Source organism: Paramormyrops kingsleyae, chromosome 7 (assembly GCF_048594095.1).
Source record: "Paramormyrops kingsleyae isolate MSU_618 chromosome 7, PKINGS_0.4, whole genome shotgun sequence".
Taxonomy (NCBI): domain Eukaryota; kingdom Metazoa; phylum Chordata; class Actinopteri; order Osteoglossiformes; family Mormyridae; genus Paramormyrops; species Paramormyrops kingsleyae.
In genome coordinates, this window is record NC_132803.1 from 559050 (window position 1) to 586825 (window position 27776).

The 27776-nt window shown below is 48.9% G+C and overlaps 2 protein-coding genes across 9 annotated transcripts in view; one reads left to right on the forward strand and one right to left on the reverse strand.

Moving 5' to 3' along the window:
* Positions 1–99: 99 nt before the first annotated feature.
* Positions 100–3932, reverse strand: LOC140592048 (uncharacterized). 4 transcript variants are annotated; one of them, XM_072713885.1, is made up of 2 exons: positions 3894–3932; positions 100–2121 (listed from the first exon to the last, which is right to left on the reverse strand). In XM_072713885.1, the coding sequence occupies exon 2, from the start codon at positions 2090–2092 to the stop codon at positions 1070–1072; it is 1023 nt and encodes a 340-aa protein (XP_072569986.1). In that variant the 5' UTR covers positions 2093–2121; positions 3894–3932; the 3' UTR covers positions 100–1069. The 4 variants fall into 4 exon arrangements, with proteins under 4 accessions (XP_072569986.1, XP_072569987.1, XP_072569989.1 ...); XM_072713886.1 differs by having other exon boundaries at positions 100–2118; positions 3894–3910; XM_072713888.1 differs by lacking the exon at positions 3894–3932 and adding an exon at positions 3838–3885 and having other exon boundaries at positions 100–2118.
* Positions 3933–3972: 40 nt separating this feature from the next.
* The window catches only part of dennd1a (DENN/MADD domain containing 1A), a 54917-nt gene continuing 31113 nt past the window's right edge, over positions 3973–27776 (forward strand). The window contains exons 1-5 of one of the 5 annotated variants that reach the window (XM_072713880.1): positions 3977–4178; positions 6462–6526; positions 17545–17588; positions 22918–22967; positions 24435–24554. In XM_072713880.1, the coding sequence (XP_072569981.1) occupies positions 4162–4178; positions 6462–6526; positions 17545–17588; positions 22918–22967; positions 24435–24554 (296 nt within the window). In that variant the 5' untranslated portion in view covers positions 3977–4161. Of the gene's footprint in view, positions 4179–6461; positions 6527–17544; positions 17589–22917; positions 22968–24434; positions 24555–27776 lie in introns of all 5 variants that reach the window. The other 4 variants (XM_072713883.1, XM_072713881.1, XM_072713884.1 and 1 more) reach the window with 4 other exon arrangements.

Below are 27776 nucleotides of genomic sequence, written 5' to 3' on the forward strand. Positions count from 1 at the left end.
TTTAGGAAAATGATTATGTTAGGTCAGTCATTGTGACCATATACCGCTATGGAGTCGGAACTACAAAAGCAACCCAGCCAAGCCTCAGATTAGCCGGAGTAAAAGGTCTGTGCGTCTTTTTTATTAGAGGATCCGGGGTCCCGGGGTGAGGCCATAATTGCAGGACAAGACGGACAGCAGCGTTTGACAATATGCAGCCAATTAAACGGTATTGAATCTCGTTAAGCAGTTTAAGGTTCCTTTATGGGAAGGACTTTGGTCGAATATGAAGGAAAACGGCGTTATACCTTGAACTTAATTACAATGATAATGTGAGAAGCTATCAAACTTTACGGAAGCAGAGCATACCGTCAGTTCCGCGTTGCTTTATTTAATGCATAACGTTTAGAATTCGGAGTTTCTAACCATATTATCTTATATCACAGGAAGGTAGTTGCGCTTTTGTAATTAACATGCTATAGAATATTAAATTTAAGCACCGCTTTTAGCAGAAAGGGCGAATTTTACAGCGCGAACAGAACAGTTCAATAAGATGCTAAACCCATATGCAAATTAAACTGTGTAATACCCTTAATTGAATAAATGCATATTCATTACATCATCTACATCTCTTGTCTGGAATAACCTTAGCGTAATGCATTAAACATCGCGTTGTCAGTATGTCTGGAGGCGTGTATGAAATATGATATTACAGGGATCAATGATATTCACCTCACAGGTATTTACCACGGGTTCTAAACCCTCTCAGTCAAATACATTTGCAGTTTTTTTCTGTAAACTAAACATCCCATGTGGACAAATAGTACCTTACCTGTGTTTGTTTTGTTACCGCGCATTTGCCCCATCGACTAAGGAAATTAATTTTCCTGAAAAATGCTTCCTGAAAAATCACTACAGAAGCACCTCTATCCAGGACAGCATGCAAAACTCCATTTACTGTAAATCCCTATGATTGAACAGCAAACAGAAAATCGAGTAATATCAATTATTTTATACCCATCATATTGATATTGATATACAGGCCTATTTATATACGGTATGATAATTTATTTTATCAGCGCTCTATATTCTACATATTCTCTAAACGTATCTCTAGCAGATATATGTTGTGCACCACCCTCTGATCGCACACTTGCAGAACAAGTGCTAGCCACCCAGAATGAGGTTCCTTGTCACCCTCTTGCCCTTGTGTTTGTCCCAGCTCCCATCCTGTGGTCCCCTCGTCGCCCTCCAGGCCCCGTCCTGAGGTCCCCTCGTCGCCCTCCAGGCCCCGTCCTGTGGTCCCCTCGTCGCCCTCCAGGCCCCGTCCTGTGGTCCCCTCGTCGCCCTCCAGCTCCCGTCCTGTGGTCCCCTCGTCGCCCTCCAGGCCCCGTCCTGAGGTCCCCTCGTCGCCCTCCAGCTCCCGTCCTGTGGTCCCCTCGTCGCCCTCCAGCTCCCGTCCTGTGGTCCCCTCGTCGCCCTCCAGGCCCCGTCCTGAGGTCCCCTCGTCGCCCTCCAGCTCCCGTCCTGTGGTCCCCTCGTCGCCCTCCAGGCCCCGTCCTGTGGTCCCCTCGTCGCCCTCCAGGCCCCGTCCTGAGGTCCCCTCGTCGCCCTCCAGGCCCCGTCCTGAGGTCCCCTCGTCGCCCTCCAGCTCCCGTCCTGTGGTCCCCTCGTCGCCATCCAGCTCCCGTCCTGTGGTCCCCTCGTCGCCATCCAGGCCCCGTCCTGTGGTCCCCTCGTCGCCCTCCAGGCCCCGTCCTGAGGTCCCCTCGTCGCCCTCCAGGCCACGTCCTGTGGTCCCCTCGTCGCCCTCCAGGCCCCGTCCTGTGGTCCCCTCGTCGCCCTCCAGGCCACGTCCTGTGGTCCCCTCGTCGCCCTCCAGGCCCCGTCCTGTGGTCCCCTCGTCGCCCTCCAGGCCCCGTCCTGTGGTCCCCTCGTCGCTCTCCAGGCCCCGTCCTGTGGTCCCCTCGTCGTCCTCCAGCTCCCGTCCTGTGGTCCCCTCGTCGCTCTCCAGGCCCCGTCCTGTGGTCCCCAGCTTGGTTTGGTCACGGGGTCCATACAGGTATAGGTTGGTATGGCTCGCATACTTTGCAATTGAAAACCGACAGCTCATGGTACGTGATGGGTACAGCTCAGTCCCTGCTGGCAGTGGAAAAGCACCATAAGTATTCCTTCTACAAAAGATAGGTCTACTTTCATAAGGCTGGTCAAAGCACCATAAGTATACCTTCTACAAAAGATAGGTCTACTTTCATAAGGCTGGACAAAGCACCATAAGTATACCTTCTAGTAGGAGTGAGAAATTAATAATTAACCAATCAGGGTTGAACACACAAGGACTGGCACAAGAAAACAGGCAACAGGTGAAACGATTAATTAAATCAAGGAACTCAAACTTAACAGAGAAACTAAGAAACAGAATCTAACACTAGGGGAATAACAGACAGGTAAAAACACAACCATGGGCATAAAGCAAAAAACCAAAACCAAATACAAGTTACAAAACACAGGAACTAGACAACTGATGAAAATGAAAAACTAGGGAACAAAATCTACAAAAACAGAGAAGATGAGATTTGAACACAGGGGTTTAGTGACCACAGACTCAGCTCACTGAGCCATGGGGATATTTAGGGAGCAGGGGAAATACACTAAGGACTTTTACGATGAGGACAGGATAGCCAGCGACACCTGCTGGCCAAAGGGGGAGAAGACACAAAAGACTCGGACAGAGGGGTGCTGACCCTGACAGAAATGAAATGATCCATATGATAAACTGATTTTGTCTGATACATGACTACAGTCTTTGTTAGGTTAGCCTATATACTTTATCCTCACACTCTGCACGCGCAGCAATTCCTAGGTAATGCATATTCATAAAAAATAAGTATCATGCTGTTGATTATGTAGGCCTATTTATTTATTTATGGGGAAGGAAGGGATGGGGGTCCCTTATTTCTGACGCCGCTGGAATACCCACACTTCCCTAATGTGCCCAAGTCACATTATATCAGAACTTTGGTTCATGAGGTGGATAAGAGTCGTCACTGCAGGTTCATTTGTAATGGATAAAGCTGTTGTCAGATGGATAGATATATGACTCATATGTATATCCGAACATTTGGGAACTTAAATTATTCTATCCTGGTTACTTGCTGGGAAGAACAGCCTCAAGTCATAAAACCGGGTGGTCAAGTTGCACGTTTTTTTAAACCAAAGGTTAAACCGTGCGTAAGTAAGTAGATGCCTTAATTAACACACAGGACCGGTCAATCCTATAGGCGACATAAGAGGACCGCTATAGGGCGCCAACGTCGGAGTGAGCGCCTATTTGCCAATCTCGGACAGCGGGCGCCAGCGGTAATGTTCGCCTAGGGCGCCACATCGACTAGGACCGGTGTTCTGTTGATTTATGCTGCCTTGTCTAAAAATGCTACCGTAGTGCTAATCGATAGCCCTAACCCTAACTCTTACCCTAATCCCCCAAAACCCGCTAAAGCCCTTACATTAACCCTAACCCCTAAAACCTAACCCTAATCCCAAACCGGTGGAACTGCACATGCGCAGAAAGGCTCGATAGCACGTCTCGATAGGTAGCATGTTATGACAGAACACCGGTACTAGAACACAGAACATAGAAGAAATCCGAAATAATCTGACATTTTCATTAATTACTTTGTCTTTGTCTAATGACAGATGGACGTGCACTCATTTCTTTATGACTTTTTTCCCCAAAAACTATGAAACAGGTTATAAATTATAATGTTCCAAGTTTAAGTCCAATATTGACAGTTTAATTCCTGTAAAGACTGACCTAACATGACATCGACATTAACGAAACGAAATAGTTTTTCTTACGCAACTTTCAGGGTTATTAATTGGCATCTATTGCAATCCACAGAAAAGCGACTCACATCACGCGATTCCCACAGCCTCGAGCAAATGGGATTGTGGCCTGTGTAGTTTTTTGTTCACGAGTCTGATCACGCGAAAGCATATGGGGTCTAGGAAAGAAACTATATTACCCAGAATCCAACGGAGTGGCGACGGCACCGCGATCTGCGCATGGAGACCATGGCGTTAGTCCGGACCGTCTGACTGGGTGTTATAGAAATACGGTTAGAATAACCGATCCACACCCCTCGTCCGCAGCACGACACCCGGCTTCCGTGAAAGCTGAAAATGGGGTCTCGGCTCAGGTAAGTGTCTCCTTTCCTCTGCCTCGGTGTCGTCCTTCAGAAGAGCTGTTTACAAGAATGACAGGGAAGAGAACAGCGCGGGGCCTGGACTTGTTGCGACCGACTTAAATGTAGCGGCACTTTATTCATGTTGTAATGCCGGCACTTACTGACCTTGTTCATGCTGCAATGCCGGGACTTACTGACCTTATTTATGCTCTAATGCCTGGGCTTATTGTCCTTGCCCACCATTGCACGTATTTGTTCGCCATTGCTGCTGATGTTCCTAAGAGCAGCTGATGTTCTGGTCTTGTGCAATTTGTATGCATGTGTATATGTATGTATATTTAATCTGTATGGGCGAGCTGTGCGTGCATGCAAACATGTATTGTTTATTTATTCTAAATATTTGTGTCTATGTTGGATTCATGATTGATTGACAGAGGTGCTACTGATGCGCCGATACGTTTTCTAGCTTTTTATTTCAGTTGATCTTTTCTTCATCCAAAATTGCACTTGCAAAACGACATTTCATGATGGCCATGTGGGGCACGATTTACAAATGTATTTGCGCGTGTATCCTTATTTGGTGAGATGACAATAAAGAACCTGGAATACTGAATCATTACACATTGCTGGGGATACTTGCTGTAGTTGTAATGGCTTTGAATCCCCAAAGTAAATGATGATAAAGGCAGGGGTGTTTAATGAATGCCAGCTCTGTGTGCCCTTTATCATTGACTGTATTTTTATGCTTTAACTGCCTGTGAAGGTGCCAGTCCACCTTCAGGGGATCCTCTTACAGCTTGTCATCAGATCACTGCACTCTAATTGTAATCAGGACACCACTGCCTGTCTTTATATAGGGCTGGTACAGTACTTAGAGCCCTTCTGCTTTTTTAATGTAAGATACTGTAAGGTTGTGTTGCAGTCAGGAAACCGTAGCCGCAAGCTCTGTGATTAGGTGCTTACAGAAGCTCACTTTGCATCTTTACTCAGGGAAATTGCTTGTTTCACTTACGAAAGTTGAAGATAAAATAATAGTTGCCTGCTTGCAAGGGAATGGGTTCACTTGTGGATATTTGTTGCTCCATTATGGCGATCTGTGTTGCTTTTCTCCTCCGTGCTTGGTGAGCTCCGTTACGAAGCGGCTCCCTCCTGCCGTATCTTGCGTGTCATAACCCAGGGGTGCTGACTGTTCTACTTATTTCATGGATCAGATCTATATTTGTCAAATGTGATATTTTTCCATTTGGAAGCCTCACAGGGTTAAGCCCAATAGCTGAAGTATGACTGGAGTCAACCAGAGCAGGAACTCACAGCAAAGCTGAATCAGGGGTCTTTACTTACTGACTGTGCTGGGATGCCACAGCAGGCTAAACTTCCATCAATGGGAGCGTTTTATCACAGCTGTTAAAATTCACCAGTTCAAATGGATACATTTTGAAATGATTCTCCTGCATTTGGAGCATCGACAGGGTGAACAGATTAAAGAAAAGAACTAGTGTCCTATTCTTGGAGGCTTTAAAATAGTTGTCTTACGTTTGAATGGATCCTCTTGTGTCATGCTGCATGTGAACAGCACCAAGGTTAAACATGTTCTCCAGAGCGGAGATGCAACCTCCAGGTAGAGGCACAGACCTGGCCTGTAATGTCACCTTGCAGGTAAGGAATGGTACTATGGTGATGTGTCTTCTTCTGGGCAAAACATCTGCATCACCCAGCTAGGGATTTACTCTTTAAGGAAAAAATAAATTTAGGAGCATACTGTTCAAGAAATGGTGGTTAAGGAGTGGTCAGTAAATGGTTAAGAGGTGTTAAGCAAGGTCCTGGTGAAATTTGGCTGAATATGGTCTGAAAATGAATATGAGAGAAGGGACTCGAATAAAATGGATTGTGGATCAGACTCCAAGCCCATGTGGGGGATGTAGGTTCGACACCCCCAGCGGACATTTCCCTGGATTGGGTCCTGTTTATGCCATTCCTCTAAGACGGGGGGAACCTGTCCCATGGAGAGCCGGTGCGGGTTTTTGGGATGGCCTCTCAATCAGCCAATAATAAAGCAGTGGTTCTCAGCTCCAGTGCTGGGGACCCACTCTTACTGGCTGATTGAGAGGCCATCTCAAAAACCCGCACCGGCCCTCCATGGATCAGGTTCCCCACCCCTGCAGTAACAATCACCAGCAAATTGCACATCCCTGATGGCAGTGGGGATCAGCTGGTTAGTCACTGACTGCTGACCTCTGACCTTCATGCTTGTTTCAGGGAGAGCCCACTGACCTCTGACCTTCATGCTTGTTTCAGGGAGAGCCCCCAGTCCACCTTCGAGGTCTATGTGGAGGTGGGACACCCTGGAACCACTGGCTCAAGTAAGTCACTCCTATTGAACATGGCCGGTGCCCCGGTGTGGTGAGTGAGTCATTGGCATTGCCGTCCATTATACATTTTATATTCATCTTTTAAACTCAGTCCTCTTCTATTTTTTATATCTGGGCGTTAGGTTTTAATCCTCTCAGTTATTCTTTCGATCTGATGTGAATCTGCTGGACTAGTCATTTCCTTTTGACACTTGTACTGTTAAATTGACATTCATGCGCGGGTTGTGTTCTGGTGCTGAATGGCCAGGTCTTCACATGAGTCACGCGTTTCCCTGGGTCTGGATGGCGGGAGATGTGTGTCTCTTTCCATGTCCCGTGATGACACGGTATTCCCGTGATGACACGGTATTCCCATGTATTTGTTTTCTGCCGTGAGTTTGCACCAGATGGATCCCGCGTACAGCGCAATCGAGGACCTTTATGTGGCACCATGACCAGAGACGGAAGCTTTGGTTTTGCCCTGTATCCCCCCCCCAATCCCCTGTGCTTCCACAGAGATGAAGGATTTTACTGATGTCCCTGATGGAGCCATGATGGTCTTTGTTGTCTGATCTTGTTTGGTTATGCTTTGGGGGGGGCCTGTCTTTGGGGCGCCTACCTTTCGGGGGAGGGGGGTTTACATCAAAGTACCAAATTTCCCTCCTGTGACCTTGAGTGAAAATACTTACTGTCAGTCCAAGACCCAAAAGCCAGCAGAGTGTAAGGAAGTGCACCATCCAGCTGTCAGGAGAAACCCAAGCACAGTGCCTTCTCATTCATGTCGTGTGAACTCGCTGCTTTCATTTATGAATAACTGGTGCTATTCTATGGGTGGCCAGCCGGCAGCCCAGAGACCCCATCTTTCGGGGGGGGGGGGGGGGGGCTTAGGGCTCTGTTGATGGGTTCATTCACTTTTCCGTGCTGCATTGATTCATGGTGAGTCTTACACATCAGGCCTCTCGGTGTGCAATGGGCCTGCAGCTCAGTGTAAATGCTGCAGCGTGTAGCTTGCAGGTTGGGATCCAGCCTTGTGGTTCCTGCTTTTCTGCACCTCTGCAGTGGTAGCAGTGTGATTGTCATCGGATGCAGTGGCTGTGCGTGGTTGTGTGGTTCACTATTGGGGTAAACAAACTGCACCTGAAGTGAGCTGCCTGATTCGGTGCTCTGACGCTGTTTCAGGACCCCCAAGCACACAAGGGGGTGTTAAGCAGGCTTTGGGTCACCTAGCAACTGCTGAGCCTCCTCACTGGAGGCTGAGGATCCGTCATACAGTTTTTTTATTTTTTCTTTTGAGACATTTTATATATTTGCTCCCAGTAAATGGTTCCTCCGTGCTGATGAGGAAGCACACACTCCAGCTGGGCTCTTATGCAACTGCTCTCTTACTCTTAGCATGTCGCAACGCGCGTGCGGGCCAGCGTCGCATGCCTGAGCTGCAGGCAGGAATGTGCTGCTTGTGCAGGAAACCGGGCTTTTTGCAAAGGTGGGGCTCGCATTGGGGCCCTGGGGACGTTGGGTGTGGGGCCCTGGGGACGTTGGGTGTGGGGCCCTGGGGACGTTGGGTGTGGGACCCTGGGGACGTTGGGTGTGGGGCCCTGGGGATGTTGGGTGTGGGGCCCTGGGGACGTTGGGTGTGGGACCCTGGGGACGTTGGGTGTGGGACCCTGGGCGGTTGAGCCGGGCCCTCAAGAGAAGCTGAGTGACACGCAAGACCAGCTTTCGGCCCTTGGCCCCATAACAAGCTAACCACATAGCCATGAGAGGGCAGATTCTGGCCTTGGTCTGTCTAAGACAGGCCGTAGCTTGTTCCCCCACGCGCCCCCCGCCCTTCCCACGCATCACACTCTGCATCAGATTGACAAAGGGACCTCTAGCCTCACCGTCATTGTTGCCCACACATTAAGAGCCCTGATTGGTTACATCAAGCCCTCCAGTGGGCTGTTACGAGCCATGATTGGTTACCTCAGGCCCTCCAGTGGGCTGTTACGAGCCCTGATTGGTTACATCAGGCCCTCCAGTGGACTGTCCGTGGTGCTCCCATGAAATACCTCTGCACCACAGTCAAAAGGGGTTTTTCCTCCGCACCAGGTACCGTACTTTTGGTAGTTCGAGAAGGTGCCAAAAGTACGGTACTTCAAGGTGTTGGTTTTCCACTCGTGTAAAAACTGGTACTGTTAAAGTTTCACTGAAATATTTGTACTGTGGTACTCTGTCATAAGAAAAAAAATGTAGGAAGCTCTGCGATTTTAGTTAATATTCTTTTTATAGATTATTATATGTTTAAGAATCAGTTTAAACTTTTTCTGCTGCTTTTGCGTGAACGCTGCGTATGTTCTCCGAGACAATAGTAATTATTTTCATCCTTGCTGTTTAAATCACTTGAAGACGGATTTGTAAGAAATTTATTGACTCCTTTTTTTGTTTTATAAATACCCCAATATTTCTTACAACAAAATCACATCATTATATTCATAACAAAATCACATCACTAGGACAGCATGCTATATGCATACTGTGTTAGTATATTCAACAAAATGCTTTTACATTACTTGTCATGCCATCTGGATTTTTTTCTTATATGTGTTCTTACGACACTAAATCACTTTTTTTTTTTTTTTTACTTTGTTTATCATTATTTTGTGCCCAGTGTCCTGGGCTCTCAGAGCTGTGCACTGTTCCAGCCTTACTGCTTTTGGGAACGCAGAACAGAGTGTTAGAGGATCCTCTGTTCATCTGTCTGTGACATACTTTTACCGTGTGGTTTATCTTGCTCTTCATTTTGCCATGTTCTGTCATAGTATTTGCATTTTTAGTCTTAGTTTTGCCATTCTGGTAGCGGAGTTCCAGCTTTTATGAAACTGAAGGCTCCACCCACCCACCATGCTCTCTGGCCTCTCCACAGTCCCGGTAAACTGAAGCTACGCATTTTCTTGGTGATGGATTGCCAGCCCCTCACTCATCCTGAGGTGTGTTACGGTCTGTAAGCAGAGCGTCTCTGATTGGATCCCCCCCCACCCCCCGCCACGCACAGTGACGCCAGGTGCTGGACTGTTACCACTCCTTGCCCCCCCACATGTATGTGGATTATCCACGGTTCCCTTTAGTGCGGTGATGGTATTAATGTGGGAGAGGGGTCTTTTTGACCCAGGACGGTGTGGCTGCCAACCTATAGGTTATACCCCGCATCGGCCGGTTGGTGGGAATCCCCACCCCCAGCCAGCTTCTACCTGCCTTCCTGCTTCTGTGTGTCTGCGTGTGTGTCTGCCTTTACAGTACATCATGTTTATTTATTTAGCTGATGTTTTGTGATAGAGCCAGATTACATTACAGTACATAAGAAGCATACAGCTGGACATAAGTGTGGTCAGGGTGAGCTTCGAATGAATGACCGGCAACAAGTGTAAGCTGGTGCAAGGACTACACAATACGCTATAGACAAAGCGAGAACCTAATAGGAGAGCTACTGTATTCTATGAATGAGAAGAGCAAAAGTAAAAGCTTTCAGACTATGTTTGGAGACCATCTATGGAATCACAGAAGACGACAGACCTGGAGCCTCATGTATAAATGCATGAAAATGTTGCATACATCCGTTTCCACGCTCATGTCGAGGTTTATAAAAACGAAACTTGCCGTACCGCTACGCACATTCTCACGGCAGCTCCGGACATGGCATACGCACGTTTCTGCTCAGGTTTGTAAACGGACAGCACTCAGTGGCAAGTCATTGCTAATGTGGTTTCCCTTTTTAAACTCGCAATCATGACGCTGACTTTATCCAATACACCGACATTAATTGTACGGCTCCTGATTTTTAATCAATTTGTAACAATAAAACAGTGTAGAAAATTACCGAACTATTACAACTACCATGGCAACTCTTGCGTTATTGGAAGACATAGCTTATGGAAGAATTAGAAGAGAGCGTATATTCAGGGATCATATTGATTTCTTGGCCCATGATGATGACTGGCTTCTATGTCGATTCAGATCTCCAAGAGCAATCCTTTTGGAGCTGTGTGCTGAACTGGGGGCAGCATTACAAAGGCAGACGATGAGGAATTGCGCTATACCTGTTCCTTTACAAGTTCTGTCCACTCGCAGGTTCTTAGCCACAAGTGCTTTTCAGTGAGAACTTGCGGACCGATCGGGTATTTCTCAGTCAACACTGAGTCACGCCATGCCAGCTGTATGGGACGGCATAATTTTTTTAAAGATGTTAGCTAAGAAGTTAGAAAAAAATTACATTAAAAGCTTTTTAGTGATGCAAAATTTTTAACTCTTACATTTATTATTTAATTCTTTTTTATCTGTTATTTGTTTGATACTGAAATAATAGAACTCTATTGTTCCCCATGGGGAATATTCTCTTCTGGCCTACCCCATCTTGTTCTCCATGATGCACATTTAGGCAAGAGCAAGCTTGGCAGCGAACTTGCTCAAAGGCCCCCAGACATGTCTATTCTGTCAGTCAGGCTTGAATCAGTGACCTTCCAAATACAGGCAGAGGCTCAACCCACTGAGCCACTCTCTGTATTTGTAAACTGAGTTCAGAAGTGTTCAGTTATTGACCAAAGTGATACAATGTTCATTTGTACATGAAACTTTTAAAACTTAAATTAAAAAACACTTTTGCTATAAGGAGTCAGTTTATTTTATATGTACAGTATTTTACATACCTTTAATAATTTGGCTTATTATTTTTATGTTACTAGCAGTGTTTCTTGTAAGAAGTGAATTGCTGATTAAGTGGTTAAATAACATTACAACGTACATTCTAAAAACAATTGTGATCTATATCATGGATCATAATTGTAGCCAAAAATATCGTGATATGGCATTTTGGCCATATCGCCAATCCCTAGTGGATGGTAGGGCTGGCAGTTCAGAGATTTAGCTGGAGGTAATGATCCTTCATCCAGGTTGTGATTTCAGCAAGGCATGCAGAGAACTGAGCAGAAACCATGGTGTCGTCAAGGGGGGGTCAGGTAGGGTTAGGTGTCATCTTCATAGCAATGGAAGGAGAAGTCATGTCACTGGGTGATTGGACCTAGAAAGGTAATGTAAAGAGAGAAAGGGAGAGGACCAAGGACAGAGCCATGGGGGACACTGGTTGTTACCTGATGTGATTTGGGCATTTCTGCACCCCAGACCACTTGAAATGATCTGCCTGATGGGTAAGAGGCAAACTAGTGCAGAGCAGTTCCTATCATGGTGAGTTGATAGAGTGTGGATAGTAGGATCTAATGGTTCACTGCATCAAAAGCTGCAGAAATGTCTAGCAGGAGTGACAAGGGATGACTTTGGGGCATTCACAACTGTCAGAGGGGTGGTTGTGTCCTGCATTGAAGCCAGTCTGGTCCAGGAGGTTGTTCTGCATGAGACAGTCAAAGATTTTATTGAGAACTTTTGAGTTTTAGAATCGAGAGGACAGAGACTGGTCTGTAGTTCTTGTGATGGGTTAAGTTTGGGTTTTTTCAGCAGTGGGGTTACATGAGCCTCCTCAAATGTAGCAGGGAATGTTGGCAAGTAGCTTGGAGACGACAGAGCGGGTGATGGGGGTGGATGTGGGGAATGATGGCCTATGTGCGGAGGATGCTGTGTGCGTGGAACGTGCAGAGAACTGGCTACAGATAGCTGCCACTTTCTTATGGAAGAAAGTCTAAGGGGTGGATGGAAGGTCAAGGAGAGTGTTTGAAGAATAGAATGAATATCTAGGGTAGCGGTGATCTTGTCATGTTAGTAGTTGGTATTTGCAGCAGTGAAATGATCCAAAGGGTTTCATGCTTTTCACCTCCAGGGGTGAGAGGGAACAGAGCGGGCTGGTCTGGAGGAGAGGGAGCGGCAGAGGGTGTCGAGGCATGAGGAGAGAGTCTCCATTAGCGTCAAGTAAACAGCTGCTCAGGGGAAGGAGGGGCAGAAGCAGAGATGCCAGTGGGAAGTGGGAGTGAATGTTGTGGCAGAAGGAGGCTCCAGGAGGGGAGCAGGGGGAGGTGTAAGGAGCAACAAGGTGAACTTAATGCAACTGTGATCAGAGACATTAATGTGGTGTGTGATGCAGTTACATGGGAGAATGAGCTCCAGTCAGTTCCCAGGCCTGTTAGTCACCCCTGGAGTGCAGAAGCAGCCTATTCCGGTCACCGGGGATGACGGGTGGTGAACCATCATCAAGAATGGCTGACGGCAGAGTTTCCAGTTATGTTAGCTACATAGTGGCCTGGTGTCAATAAAGGACAACAAAGTGCAGATTAGCAGGATTCGTAAGAGCAGTCGCGTGTTTCTTTGCTCGAGTCTGTCTCTTTGTGTCTGGCCAAAGTCTTCCTTTGGGGGTGCACTGTCTGTCAGCGTGGCATTGAGGCTCCTCTTGAGGGTCTTTTTGAGATGGCATCATGAATGGCATCATGTCACCGTTATCTGCTGTATGGGGACCTTCCCTTATCCACCCAAAGTAGTTCAGTTTAAGCACCCCCTTACAGGTACAATAGCTTGCCCTTTTAGCGCCCCCTGCTGGTCTGCACTCATTCTTTCCCAGTTCAGCCATCTGTTTCTGTGCTGTTTTGTACTTCAGCTTTGTTCCCCCTGGTCCCAGATTAATCCAGGCTTCTTTTGTTTGTGGCTCCCTCAGCTGAAAGGCTGCAGTAATTGGGCCTTTGTTGGGGAAGGGGGGGCTGCGTGTAGCGGGGATTTGCACCAAAAGGGACTTTTTCAATGCATGTAGCTTCACCCTGCTGGGCCCCTACTTCTCAGCTCAGATCACTGTGGGCCTTCGCCAGGTAGCCCCAAGCTCCAGGATTTAAGTAGTGCCAGTCCCGGGCTTCCATCTAGAGGTGGGCGATAAATCGATTTTATCGATTTAATTTGAATTTACAGTTCAGGACGATGTGTTTTTATGAAAATCGATTTTATTACTTATTTTACATGCGAGCGCCAAAAGCGGAACTAATGCGACGCACCGTCCTTCACGGGTAAATTAGCGCGGTTCACCCAAACACTGTAGCGGATTCACAAACAACATGGCAACGACAGACGAGAAGCTGGAGCTTGTGCCCAAGAAAGGTGTTGCTACATCTGTAACATGGAATTGGTTCGGTTTTGCGCTGACGGACACAGACCAAACAAGTCCTCGTTGCAAAGTCTGTTTAAATACTGTTGCAACCAAAGGAAGCAACACGGCAAATTTATTCCAGCACCTAAAGCAGAGGTACGCAGCGGAGTGGGAGAAGTGCCGCTCCCAGCAAAATGAAAATAGCCGCTGCACCAGCACAACATCCAAAGTTAAGCAAGCAACCATCCCTGACACGTTTTCGTTAACAAATGCTGTCGCGATGTATATTGCAAAAGACATGGTGCCCATACATACTGTGGAAAAGCCGGGATTCATTAACATGCTAAAAGTTTTTACAAGTTTCTAAAAGTGTTTACAATGGCGTGGTCTGCCATTTCACTTACAGGCATCTTTTTTGGCTTGTCAGATTGCACTTTAACCCTAAAGTAAAAAAAAAAAACAAAATAAAGATAAAACTTGTTTTGAACCATTTATTTGTCATCTGTAGTTTGATTTTGAGTAGGGGAGAGGAAAATCGATTAAAATCGGAAATCGGATTTATTTTGAAAAAATCTGAGATTTTATTTTTAGGCCATATCGCCCAGCTCTGCTTCCATCCCTGATGGCCATTCTTGTGTATGTCTTAGTTTATTTTGGGGCAACGTGTGGCTCAGCGGGCTAGACCTCTGTTCATGTGATTGGAAGGTTGCAGGTTCAAATCCTGTGCCAAGCAGATGAGTGACATGAGCTTTGGGCCCTTGAGCAAGGCTCCTTATCCCCTGTAAAATGCTTCAGAGGAGCCAGATAAATGGCTGTACCTGTATAAGCTTTACTCTGACCTGTATATATGTGTCTGCCTCAAAGGAGAGCAAGACAGGGTATATGAAAACGAACACATTCCAGCGTACCTGTACTCACGCGCAAATGGCAAGAAAAGCATCATTTCGTGAACCTGCATATAAACTGAATTGTGAGCTGCAAGGCAGAGGTGAAAATGGGGAGATGAATAGCAGGGGAGGCATTGCAGTGGCTGAGCAGCCTAGTGTCACTGCATGTGGAGTCCAGTGCATCTGATAATGAGACTCATTTTTCTGTCTGTCTGTGTCCCTCTCTGTGTGTCCCTCCTTGTCTCTGTCTGTGTGCCTGTCTTTCTCTCTCTCTCTTTCCCTCCGTGTCTCTCTGCCTGTGTCCCTGTTTCTTTCTCTGACTGTATCCCTCCATCTTTGTTCTGTCTCTCTGTGTCCCTCCCTGTCTGTCTGTCTTTTGGTCTCTCTCTGCCTCTGTCTCCCTCCCTGGGCCTTTGAGTGTGGGTCTCTCTGCACCCTAACCCTGTGCATGCGTATTTCTTGTCAAGTGTCGAGTTTGGTCCCCCATCCCCCACCCCTGCCTGCCACCATCTAATCATCTTGCCCAAAAACCGCCCAGCCTTCAGTTTTCTTTCCCTAATTACCCATGGGACGGGGGGGGGGCAGGGGGGCTCAGAGAGCTGCCTCACTCCCTGTCAGGGACCTAGCTGCCCTTTGGGGCTTTACTCTCTACACAATTAGAGGAGAGGAGATCAGAAGGGTCTCCATGTAGATGATATTATGGGATGTGGCCCGCTTGCAGTTGGTATGGGAAACCAGGAGACCTCCACCCTTGTTGTCTTGCTGTGTGGTTTGGTTCCTGCTTTGTCCTAGATTTTGTGGTTAAGTATATTCCACTGTAGACGCTAGGAAGGATACAAGCTGGGTGGGGGGGGGGGGCATGTGCCTTAAATTCTCACTCATTGGCAGACACCCACCCCCCCATTGTGAGGTCACTGCCTAGTGTCTCTGGTTCTCTGCTTGATCCCATAGGTCTGACGGCTTGTACATTTAATAGCACCCCCTGTTTTTAATGAGGTGGGGGATGGGGCACTGTCTGAGCTCATGGGTCACTGTCGGGCAGGGTAGTCATTAATGGGGGGGTATAGCAGGCAGAATTTCAGCGTTTCCGTGACTCCAGGGAACTTTCAGACACACTTTCTCACCTGCCTGCCCCCCCTCCATCTGCTCCTGGGAGGGTCATCACCTCTCTTCCTGTGGGGCAGCAAAGCGACTCCCGCAGGTCCGCGACACCGCAGCCCTTGGTGAACAGGGGTGACAGCTTTTTACAAGCTGACATTTTCCATTTATCACACCATAATTTCCATGTGCCGTTTACACACTTCCTGCTAGTCTGTAGCCCTTCCATTGATCTCAGAGAGCCTGTCAGCTAGTGGCTGTGTCATGGTGTCAGCATGTGCAGGCAGAGTGATGGAGTTTGGAGGTGGAGCGAGTGGGTGTGGGGGCGGGATATGCGGGCATGGAGGTGGAGCGAGTGGGTGTGGGGGCGGGATAAGCGGGCATGGGGGCGGGATAAGCGGGCATGGAGGTGGGGCGAGTGGGTGTGGGGGCGGGATACGCGGGCATGGAGGTGGGGCGAGTGGGTGTGGGGGCGGGATAAGCGGGCATGGAGGTGGGGCGAGTGGGTGTGGGGGGCGGGATAAGCGGGCATGGAGGTGGGGCGAGTGGGTGTGGGGGGCGGGATAAGCGGGCATGGAGGTGGGGCGAGTGGGTGTGGGGGGCGGGATTAAGCGGGCATGGAGGTGGGGCGAGTGGGTGTGGGGGGCGGGATTAAGCGGGCATGGAGGTGGGGCGAGTGGGTGTGGGGGGCGGGGTAAGCGGGCATGGAGGTGGGGCGAGTGGGTGTGGGGGCAGGATAAGTGTGTTCACTGCACACATGCTAATCTCAGCTCTCCAAGTATGCAGCCATCTAGCGGTCTGCATCGTCCTGATTCACAAGCACAAAGGGCCGTTTCCACTCGCTTGATCCCGCTGTCTTTCTCCCTCTTGCACCCTGTTCCTGCCGGACCCTGGATTCAGTGAAACACCATGTTTCTTCTGCTTTCATAGAGCTGCTTTCTGTTCACCCGCCTCTCCTTTTCTTTCTAATTCACGGCTTTTTCTTCTGAAGAGAGAACAAGTCCTTTTGAAAGCTTGTGTTAAAGGGGCTTTAGTGACTCCACGCTCAGCCCCGAGCTGCCGCTGGGACGGCTTCCGGTGAAGTAATTGGCCAGTAAGCTGAAAAGCAGGCCCCCCACCAGCCCCCCATGGTAGAGTGGGTCCTTCATGGGGTTGACCGTGTCCTGCCTGACCTGTCTGTTGGAACCAGAGGTCTGTGTCTTCTGCTGGCCGACTGGCCCCAACAACGCTTTTTATGTTCAACTTCAGGCTCAAGTTAGTTGTTTGTTGTATTTTTTGTCTTTTTGTTTTTTTTCCTTCTGCATATCTCTCTGAGTTTGCTTGATCCTTTTCTCATTTTCTCATCTCCCCCCTGCTCCCCGTTTGTGTCTCAAATTTTACTGTATTTGACTCTCCCTGCTGATCCCTGGAGGATGGGCTCCCCCTTTGAGTCTGGTCCCTCCCAAGGTTTCTTCCTTCTCGGAAGGTTTTCCTTGCCACTGTCGCCTATGGCTTACTCACTGGGGGCTTTGAGTGGGGATGCTGTAAAGCACTTTGAGACGATGTAATGTTGTGATAATGCGCTATACAAAAATACATTTGTTTGTTTGCGCTTTCCATATCCCCGTACCGCCCGTCCAGGACTCCAGTTGAGACACACTCACACAGACACTCACTGTCAAACCCGCAGCATCAGAATGTGTGCAAGATCCAGAAGAACACACACACAGAGTAAAGTGGGTGCAGTGTGGGTCACATTTGGCCTGCCCTACTCATAATGCCAGGCAGTGCCAGCCAGGTCGACGCAGCTGTCCCTCACAGTGCGAGGTTGCTAACATGTCTGTGTCTCTCTCCCTCTCTGGTGTCTGGGGGCAGGGGGGCTCTCCTCTGTCCCAGCTGGCCCCTGGGAACCCCTGACAGACCCCCGCATGCTATCTTCTGATCAAATATTAATATGTTAGTGCTGTGCCACTGGCTTGCTAATCTGCCTCCAATTAATATTATCCGTCAATTATTTACAGGTCCCGAGGTGCGAAGGCGGTTCCCTGAGGACTCCGTCGATCAGGTCTGCAGCTTGTAATTAACCCTGGTCCTCCCTCTCCTCCACGCCCTCCCTCTTCTCCACTCTCTGTCTCTCCCTCTGGCCCTCCCTCTTCTCCACTCCCTCTGTCTCTCCCTCTGGCCCTCCCTCTTCTCCACTCTCTGTCTCTCCCTCTGGCCCTCCCTCTTCTCCACTCTCTGTCTCTTCCTCTGGCCCTCCCTCTTCTCCACTCTCTGTCTCTCCCTCTGGCCCTCCCTCTTCTCCACTCCCTCTGTCTCTCCCTCTGGCCCTCCCTCTTCTCCTCTCTCTGTCTCTCCCTCTGGTCCTCCCTCTTCTCCACTCCCTCTGGCCCTCCCTCTTCTCCACGCCCTCCCTCTTCTCCACTCCCTCTGTCTCTCCCTCTGGCCCTCCCTCTTCTCCACTCCCTCTGTCTCTCCCTCTGGCCCTCCCTCTTCTCCACTCCCTCTGTCTCTCCCTCTGGCCCTCCCTCTTCTCCACTCCCTCTGTCTCTCCCTCTGGCCCTCCCTCTTCTCCACTCCCTCTGTCTCTCCCTCTGGCCCTCCCTCTTCTCCACTCCCTCTGTCTCTCCCTCTGGCCCTCCCTCTTCTCCACTCTCTGTCTCTCCCTCTGGCCCTCCCTCTTCTCCACTCCCTCTGTCTCTCCCTCTGGCCCTCCCTCTTCTCCACGCCCTCCCTCTTCTCCACGCCCTCCCTCTTCTCCTCTCTCTGTCTCTCCCTCTGGCCCTCCCTCTTCTCCACGCCCTCCCTCTTCTCCACGCCCTCCCTCTTCTCCTCTCTCTGTCTCTCCCTCTGGCCCTCCCTCTTCTCCACTCCCTCTGTCTCTCCCTCTGGCCCTCCCTCTTCTCCACTCCCTCCCTCTTCTCCACTCTCTGTCTCTCCCTCTGGCCCTCCCTCTTCTCCATTCCCTCTGTCTCTCCCTCTGGCCCTCCCTCTTCTCCACTCCCTCTGTCTCTCCCTCTTCTCCACTCCCTCTGTCTCTCCCTCTGGCCCTCCCTCTTCTCCACTCCCTCTGTCTCTCCCTCTGGCCCTCCCTCTTCTCCACGCCCTCCCTCTTCTCCACTCTCTGTCTCTCCCTCTGGCCCTCCCTCTTCTCCACTCTCTGTCTCTCCCTCTGGCCCTCCCTCTTCTCCACTCCCTCTGTCTCTCCCTCTGGCCCTCCCTCTTCTCCACTCCCTCTGTCTCTCCCTCTGGCCCTCCCTCTTCTCCACTCCCTCCCTCTTCTCCACTCCCTCTGTCTCTCCCTCACTCTCTCTGTCTCTCCCTCTGGCCCTCCCTCTTCTCCACTCCCTCCCTCTTCTCCACTCCCTCTGTCTCTCCCTCTGGCCCTCCCTCTTCTCCACTCCCTCTGTCTCTCCCTCACTCCCTCTGTCGCTCCTTCTTTCCCTCTGTCTCCATTGCTCCTTTTCCTCTTCTCCTCTCTCTGTCTCTCCCTCTGGCTCTTCCTGTCTTTCCCTCATTCCCTCTCTGTCTCTCCTTTTGTCTCTCCCTCTGGCTCTTCCTTTGCCTCTTTTTCTCTGTCTGTCACTCCCTCTCCCTCACTCCCTCTGCCTCTCCCTCTCTCTCTTCTTCTGCCTCTCCCTCTCTCTCTTCTTCTGCCTCTCCCTCTGGCTCTTTTGCACCTCTGCATCTCCTTCTCTCTCTGTCTTTCCCTTTCCCTCACTCCCTCTTCCCTCTCCCTCTGTCTCTCCATCTCTCCCCCTCTCGCTGGTTTTTTAGACGATTATTTCTCTACCAGCCAATTTCATCCTGTCCTTCTTGTCCCTGTCCCAGCTTTCACTGTGCTTTTTGCTTATCTGTCATCTTTTTCCATGTTTGGGTGTACGTGGTCTGCTCTGTCTCTTTCTGTGTGCACATTTTCCCGTGTGTGCGCATGGTGCCATGCATGGGTTGTGATGCCTGTTGTACTTGTGATATGTGCCAATAATCGCTAAGATGTGTGATTTAAAAAACATCCCTACTTATAATACCCTCTCTCTTAATAAAACCTTTTTGAAAACATTGAAATTCAACTTGTACATGCTTGCAAGTAGTACTTTGTTGATGAATATCCTGTACATTTTAAGTTAAACCATTAAACAAAGTGTTTGTTTTTGGTGTAGAGCAATTGACATTACCTGAAACTTTTATCTGTATTAAAATTGTCATTTGTTGCTCTAATTTGCCGATTTTTTTGCTAACCGTTTTTCTGAAAAAGATAGCTAAAAATCAGTAACAAAATAGACAAATTATTTTTAAAACATTTAACTTTGTATGTGTAACCCACAACAAGCAATTAATTTGTATAAGACATATACATACCATGCATATTTTTTCTCATCTCAGTAATTCAACATTCATTCGCAGAGTCAATGTATAAATATTTATCATTATAAGTTTTAATATTAGGTGTGATTAATTGATAATTGATAATTAATCACAGAGAACCGTGTGATTAATTCATTTTTTTAATCGATTCCCGCACCCTAATAAAAAGACCATACGCAGACTGCAGATAAAAGGATGTGCAAGGTAATGAGTTAAAATGTATGTGTGCACTTACTGCAATAGTGGAAACTGGGAAACGTTCTTATTCTTACATGGCATGGGATAGACTGTAGTTGTGTACATTTCAATGCTCGTAATAAAGTGCATGTGCATCAGTTAAATTAGGGTAATAAGTCAGGAGGGTCCTTCTTTAGAATGATGATGGTCTGAGAGAAGAGGGTGTGGAGGTGCTTGTGGGTCTGACTGTGTAGCTTTGGAAATGAAAGCCAGCAGCTGGAGTGATGGAGAGCTGGAGAGCTGGAGTGATGGAGAGCTGAAGAGCTGTTCATCAGTTTCTCCACCTTCCCATAATCCACGATAGCCTCCGAGGTCAGTCTAGCGGCTCATGGATTGGTCAGAGCTTCAGCAGTTAATAATCCAGCTTTTATAAAATACAGCACAAACCATTCAACAGAGTGGGGTTCATGCAGGTTGCATGTTTTATTGTCAGTGAAACTGTTGTGCCACAGTTATGGGGGAGGGGACAATTGCATGGGCCGGCAGTAGGACACAGCAGCACAATCAGAGACAAGACAGTGTAATATAAGAATGAGTGATTGGTAAGTAAGTAATAAATAGACATGCCCAGGGATGCCCCGTGCCAATCAGCTGTGCTTCCCCACCCAGCCACCAACAGTATGTGATCTGATATTGGGATGTATCCTCTGGCTTGGTGACAGCATAATGACCTGGATTAAAGTGGCCTGGTGACGAGGGACATGCGGGGATGCGGCTTCCTGTCATTTTCCTGTCGATTGTGGCTCATTGACACGCAGGTGCGAATTGGCGTCTGATGAGGAAATGTTTAATCTGGCGACCTGTAAAATTGAAAAAGGAGGCAGAGGTTCATCTCAGGCAGATGAAGCAGTGTGGTTTGATCACATGACCCTGCTTGGCAAAGAGGAGAGGCCCCGACTGCAGAGAGGTATCATGAAGATGTCTGTGTTTAAAGGCTAAATCTTTACTTTCTGAATTTCCTTCATACCATACTCTCAGATGGTCTCCCCTTGAGACTCTGCCACCTGCTGTCTGTGAGGTGTAACAGCAGGCAGTGGTTGCTCTCTCTATACTCATCAGTGTATGGGGGCGTGTCAGAAATGTAGACAGAATTATGACATTTGGAAAATTGGTTTTAGTTAAACCATCCCATGAAACACGACTGCCTGGTCTCATAGTGTCATTGTTGTGGTCTGGGTGGGAGGATGGAGGGGGCATTGGGGGGTCTGCATATGATATTCTTCCAGTTTCAAATATGCCTATTGTATTTTTCCAGAGCTTTCTTCCTGTGTTATGTCAGCCTTGCTGGAATTACAGGAAAACAAATGGTGGAATCGCTGCCTTCCTGTGCTGTGGCTCATTAACAGGCTCCGTGTCCACAGTCATCTTCTGGTTCATTCTTAGTGGGTTTTTGTGGGTTTTGTGGGTTTTCCATTTGTTTATGTATTTTTACGCATGTCTCTGTGTGTGCGCGTTAGCATGTGTGCATGTATGCATGCGTTTGTGCATGCTTGTCTGAGCAGCAGGACTGTCTGAGTACTGAGGTCGCTGGGAATTCAGGACTGTCTGAGTACTGAGGTCGCTGGGAATTCAGGACTGTCTGAGTACTGAGGTCACTGGGAATTCAGGACTGTGTGAGTACTGAGGTCACTGGGAATTCAGGACTGTGTGAGTACTGAGGTCACTGGGAATTCAGGACTGTGTGAGTACTGAGGTCACTGGGAATTCAGGACTGTGTGAGTACTGAGGTCACTGGGAATTCAGGACTGTGTGAGTACTGAGGTCGCTGGGAATTCAGGACTGTGTGAGTACTGAGGTCGCTGGGTAATCAGTCACCAGAGATGCTTTCATTTGAAGTGACTTGGATGGCTTCCCTCTAGGGGGTGATATTTTGTGTTGGCGATTCTATAGAGAGCAACACGAGTGAGGACAGGCTAAGGGTGAGGAAACAGCATCATATTGGGGAGCGTCCTATGAAAGATAGGTCCTCCTGCTTTACTGCACCTGCCCCCAGCCCAGTGCATTCTGGGTACACCTCATTGGTGGGCCCTTCTCTGCTTCTCCAACTTAACAGGAGTGTAATGAGAGGCTCTGACATTATGCCACATCCTGGGTGACATTAATGAATAAAGCATGGCGCCATTCTTTCTGCCAGGGCTGAATTATTTACACGCTCCCTATTTAGCAGCATCGCCTCCATTTTTAAACGCTGAAAGATCAAAGAGTCGGGGGAACTGGGGGGCTATGGGTCAAACTCTCTAATTGTAGCTAAAGCGTTTCTCAGAGATCCGGGGAGATTGAGGAACTCATTATGATGCTGCTGTGTGGAACAGTGCAAGCCAGGACAGTGTCTTTCCTGAGGGAGCTGTCCTGTAAAACGCCGCTTCTCATGCTGGTCTACATTGGTCTGTCCTGTAAAACGCCGCTTCTCATGCTGGTCTACACTGGTCTGTCCCGTAAAACGCCGCTTCTCATGCTGGTCTACACTGGTCTGTCCCGTAAAACGCCGCTTCTCATGCTGGTCTACACTGGTCTGTCCTGTGGTCTTCCTGTAGTGTCAGTATGTCCTGTCATCCTCCTGTAGTCATGGTCTATTGTGTAGTTTTGGCCTGTCCTGTCATCCTTCTTTATTCTTTGCGTGTGTTGCCATCTTCCTGGATTCTCAGCATGTCCTGTTGTCCTCCTGTGATATCTGTGTTTCCCGTTGCCCTCTAGCATATGTGGGCTAGGGTATCTTGCTGCCTCTCTCTACCCCACCTTCCCTGACCTGGTTAACAGTTGGATTTATTGTCCCTTTTCTCTTTTTTCCACAGGAAACTCTCCAGACCCTCCCCAAGTTCTGCTTCCCCTTCAACATGGACAGGTACCATGTCTTCCCTTCAGGGACTGGGTGACACCTTAAGGGTGATTTATGACATCAGCTGTAAATCTGAGGGCCTCATCTGAAGAAGTGTACAGGTCTAGTCAGATGTGATGCTGTAGATTGAAACGACCCCCCAGCAGCGCTTTTTAGAAGAGCGTCGTGAAATGAGCTGGTGGAGAATATTGTCCCCTTAAGCAGATGAGTGGAATTGTTTATAATATTGTCCAATTTTGCCAACATCCTGTTTTCCGCTACTGCCTCCAGTGGGACCAGTGTCAGTCCTGTGATGGGACTGGCCGTCCTGATCAGTTTAAGGCGTTTGGCATCACCTGATGACATCACATGATGACATTGCATGATGCCAAAGGTCACAGTGTAGAAAAGAACTACAGCCTGATAAAACATAGTGAGCAGCTTGCTGCACACATCAGAAGACCTGAGCCTCCTCAGAAAGTGGTCTGCTCTGGTCTTTCTTTGTCAGTGCCACTGTGTTGTCCACCTAATCCAGACCCCCAGACACCACTTCCATTTCCTCCCCCTGGATGGTGACTGATATCAGGGGCTCTCTGTTACACTGGAAATCCACCACCAACGTTAGCTTATCAAGTTTCTCCAACAGTGAGGATGAGGATGTCCCACAGGGACTGGGCAGTCCCCCTGTCTCTGAGTGTCCCCGTCTCTGAGTGTCCCCGTCTCTGAGTGTCCCCGTCTCTGAGTGTCCCCGTCTCTGAGTGTCCCCGTCTCTGTGTGCGTCCCCCATGTGTCCCCCGTCTCTGTGTGCGTCCCACATGTGTCCCCCGTCTCTGTGTGCGTCCCACATGTGTCCCCCGTCTCTGTGTGCGTCCCACATGTGTCCCCCGTCTCTGTGTGCGTCCCACATGTGTCCCCCGTCTCTGTGTGCGTCCCCCAAGTGTCCCCATCTCTGTGTGCGTCCCACATGTGTCCCCCGTCTCTGTGTGCGTCCCCCAAGTGTCCCCGTCTCTGTGTGCGTCCCACATGTGTCCCCCGTCTCTGTGTGCGTCCCACATGTGTCCCCCGTCTCTGTGTGCGTCCCCCGTCCGTGTGTCCCCCGGGTCTCTATCTTTCCATGTCTATCCCCTTGGCCCTGTCTGTGCATGTGTGGGTCTCTGTCTTTCCATGTGTGTCCCCTGTGTCTCTGTGTATTCTCGCATGCTCCCATCCGTGTATCCCTGTGTGCAGACGCTGTCCCCAATGACTGACCCGCAGCTTTGGTTCCTGGATCCTACTCTCCTTAGGCTTGCCTATGCATGCCAGGCTGTAAGAGTCGAATGCACAACTTCATAGCCATGGCAGGGGCTGAGGTCTGTGGATGCCCCCCCACCCATCATAGCCATGGCAGGGGCTGAGGTCTGTGGATGCCCCCCCCATCATGGCCATGAATGTGCATGAGCTCCCTCGCTGTCCTCACTAAAGGAGTAACCATGCCCCCCGTCTCTGACTGCGCAGCCCGACCATGACCCAGGTGGGCCAGAACTTCACCTTTGTGCTAACGGACATCGAGAGCAAGCAGAGATTTGGCTTCTGCCGCCTGTCTGCTGGGGCCCACAACTGCTTCTGCATCCTCAGGTGAGTGAGGCCCCGCCCAGTGGGTTTGTCCCTACCCTCGTACCGCGACAGGACTGGCTGGGCCTCTTCTACCTCTGTACCACCCCCATTCAGGCTAGGCCTTTGTTTCATCCCCCCTCCCTTTCTCTCTCTTTTTCTCTCTCTGTTCCCAAAGGGGTACAAGCAGTGATTTAATTGAGCTGAAGCAGGCAGGGATCAGAAATATCTTAAGGGATTAGAGGGAATTTTTGGGCCTGGTGCAGCCTGGAGCCAGGGTGTGGGGGAGGGGGGTAGGTGGTCGGAGCTGGGAATGAATGTAGTTAGGGTGACCTCTGACCCCTCGGCATGAAAGCCGGCCAGAGCTTGCCCATACTACGGCCTTTGTTGACATCATTCACAGCTCCTGACAAACTCTGAAAGTCGCCAGCTCTGATCTTTGGAATGTGGAACTCTTTCCCCGCCGGTAACCTCCCCCCCCCAGCCTCTCGAGCAAAAGGCCCTCAGCTCAATCAGCCCTGACAGCTCCCGGGCTTCGGGCTGCCAGCTAGCACAGCAGAGGATCATGGGATTGGGATGGGGGGTGCCCACAGACTGCCTACCCCTGGGGTTTGGATGTCCCCACAATGTAATAAAAACCTGACATTTTTACCTTTATGGTAAAAAATCTGTCAACGAAATCAGAAAAATAACATACCCAAAAGTCCTGTATTTTGTTTGGTTGCTTATGGTTAGGGTTAGGGCTGGGAAGGGGTTAAGGTCGTCATAGTTGGGATTTGGGTTTTTCCCATAGTTATGAATAGATGGTCCTTACAAAGATGTTAATATAAATGTGTGTGTGTGTGACAACCTTGTTTGAACCAGGAAGTAAGCAGGGCAGTCCTGGTCTGCTCCTCATTCTGTCTGACTGCCAGCCCCCTGCTGAGAGCAGTCTATGTCCTGGAAGCTCCCCTGGGTGAGAATGTGAGGTAGTTTAACCCAGACTCTCAGCCTCCTTCTGTGTGCTGCCTCCTTTCTATGAGTCTGCAGAATAACAGAGGGCAGCCCCCCAGCTCACCCCCTGTCTGCCTCCCCTGCATTTGTTCCTCCTGGATCCATGAGAATTGCTGTTTAGTCTAGCTTTAGCTTTTGGTTTAATTAGGTTTTATTTTAAAGATTACTTATGAATCTTTTGTCCCGGCCCTTTTCTTTGGGAGCTCGTTATCGTGCTGTTTGGCAACGCAGGAGTAGCTGCCTGAAAGGCTACAAAACTGGGTGAGATTAATAAATCATTTATCTAAATAGTATTTAAAAGTGGTAACTGGAAGTATTTGACATTTGTTTTTATTTTATTTCAGTTGATTTCAGAAGCAATGTTTATAGTTCTCATTTAGCTGTAGTTTTTATTTTGTACTCATATCGTTATGGAACATTATGGAAATGTTTTTAACGATGATAATCCTGCCTTGCGTACTGTAAGTACATAACGCACGGTTAGTTTGAGTAGGATCCTTTTTTATTCTAATGACGTCCACCCTGCACTTCTTAAACATGACTGTTAAGAGCAGCTTTGCTCTACAGCGCCACCCCAGGTCTGGTGTTAAAGTTCACTGATGCGCACACGCTTTCACGTGCAATATGAATCAGCCCAGCAATGTCATATAAACCATCCCCCACTGCACCCAGTTTTGCAGTCTTTCAGGCACGTACCCCTGCGCTGCCGAAAAGCACGAAAAGGAGCTCCCATAGAAAGGGGCGGGACAACAGGCTCAGAAGTGAGTGAATGTTCAGAATCAAAAGCATATTAAGAAAAACCCCAAAACCTGAATATGGGGACACTGCTGCTTTTATGGCTTGAACACAGGGCAAATAATCAGCCAGCAGGGGGCTTAGCGGTTAGCAGATGAAATACCTCGGAAGCTGGAATGAAAGTGTGCCCGCAGTAGGAGTCCCACCTAAATTGTGGTAGTTAAAATAATTACCCTGAATCAGCAGGATGTTTTTGGCCGAGGAACATGTGGCCTGGTGCTCACGTGACGCTTCAGGGCAGCCATGTTGGGAAGGTTGACAGTGAGCTTTGATCTTCATGACTCACAGTGGAGCCCCCAGACTGCTGGAATCAGGCTCCCTGGGGGGCCACATGTGCTACAGCCCTGCATCGTAACCGGTTACCTCCTTTGTGGTGTATTTGGGGCCAAGATCCTTTTACATGAGGTCACTTCCTGTTAGAAAGGCCTGACTGTTGAACCTCCTTCCTTATGTGTCCAGGCTTTTTTTAATTGGAGAGGGTCGGGGAAGGTTCACGTGGTCACCCCTAGAGGCAGACCCTGGAATGGAGGTGCTACACCATGACATTGAGCTCTGTGTATGGAACAGAGGCGAGGCGGGGCGGGGCGGGGGCTAAAACTGTGGCACCCCCCCAGCCTGACTTCACACTCAGGCTGAGGGAGGCAGTGCTGACCATAATATAAGTGTGGAGGTTTGAATCAGTAATGGGCAAATGAAGCTTCATGAACCATTTGCTGTATTTTTTGACCCCACTAGATGGCACTCTTGGCTTGCTTTGGGACATGCTTTGAGCCCTTTTTTGAACAGACAGCACCATCTAGTGGAGTCAAAAAATATATCAAATGGTTCATAAGTATCATTTTGTCCATCACTAGTTTGAATCCCGGACCCCTTGAGTTATGCCAATAGGAATGAATGTCCCCACAATGATGACAATCTATGTAAGCCACAGGAAGGTGCCGCAGTTTCCCAGTTGTGAGGTTCTGAGTGCCTGGATTCCTGGGTTTGGCTATGAATGCCATGCATTATCTTCTAGAGCAGATGGGACAAATGGCTGTGCAAACACCCCAACACAGTGTGCTCACTGCTCTCCAGGGGTGGGTGGGTCACACAAATGATCGATTTAATTTTCCCCTCTGTGTCTGTTTTACACATCCTGATGCAGGTGAGTGCTGGGCAGGTCCGCAGTGTAGTTTGTGAGTCGCATGGATTGGGTTCAGTGAGGGAGCTTCAGCTGTCAGGGAGGGGGTCAGGTTAAAGCCCTGTCACTATGACTATAGGTCCACCTGGCCTGGGTTCGGCTTCCTCTTGGCCCAGCGGCCTCTAACTACCCCTCTAGTGGGTGGGGTAATTCCAAGGTAAAGGGCCACTGCTGTTTGTGGGTATGCAGTCCCCTGCATTAGCTAATGGGATGGGGGGCATGAGCTGGGTTAGGTCATCACACCCAGCCTGTAGCTCTCTGCGATGATTATGCTGATG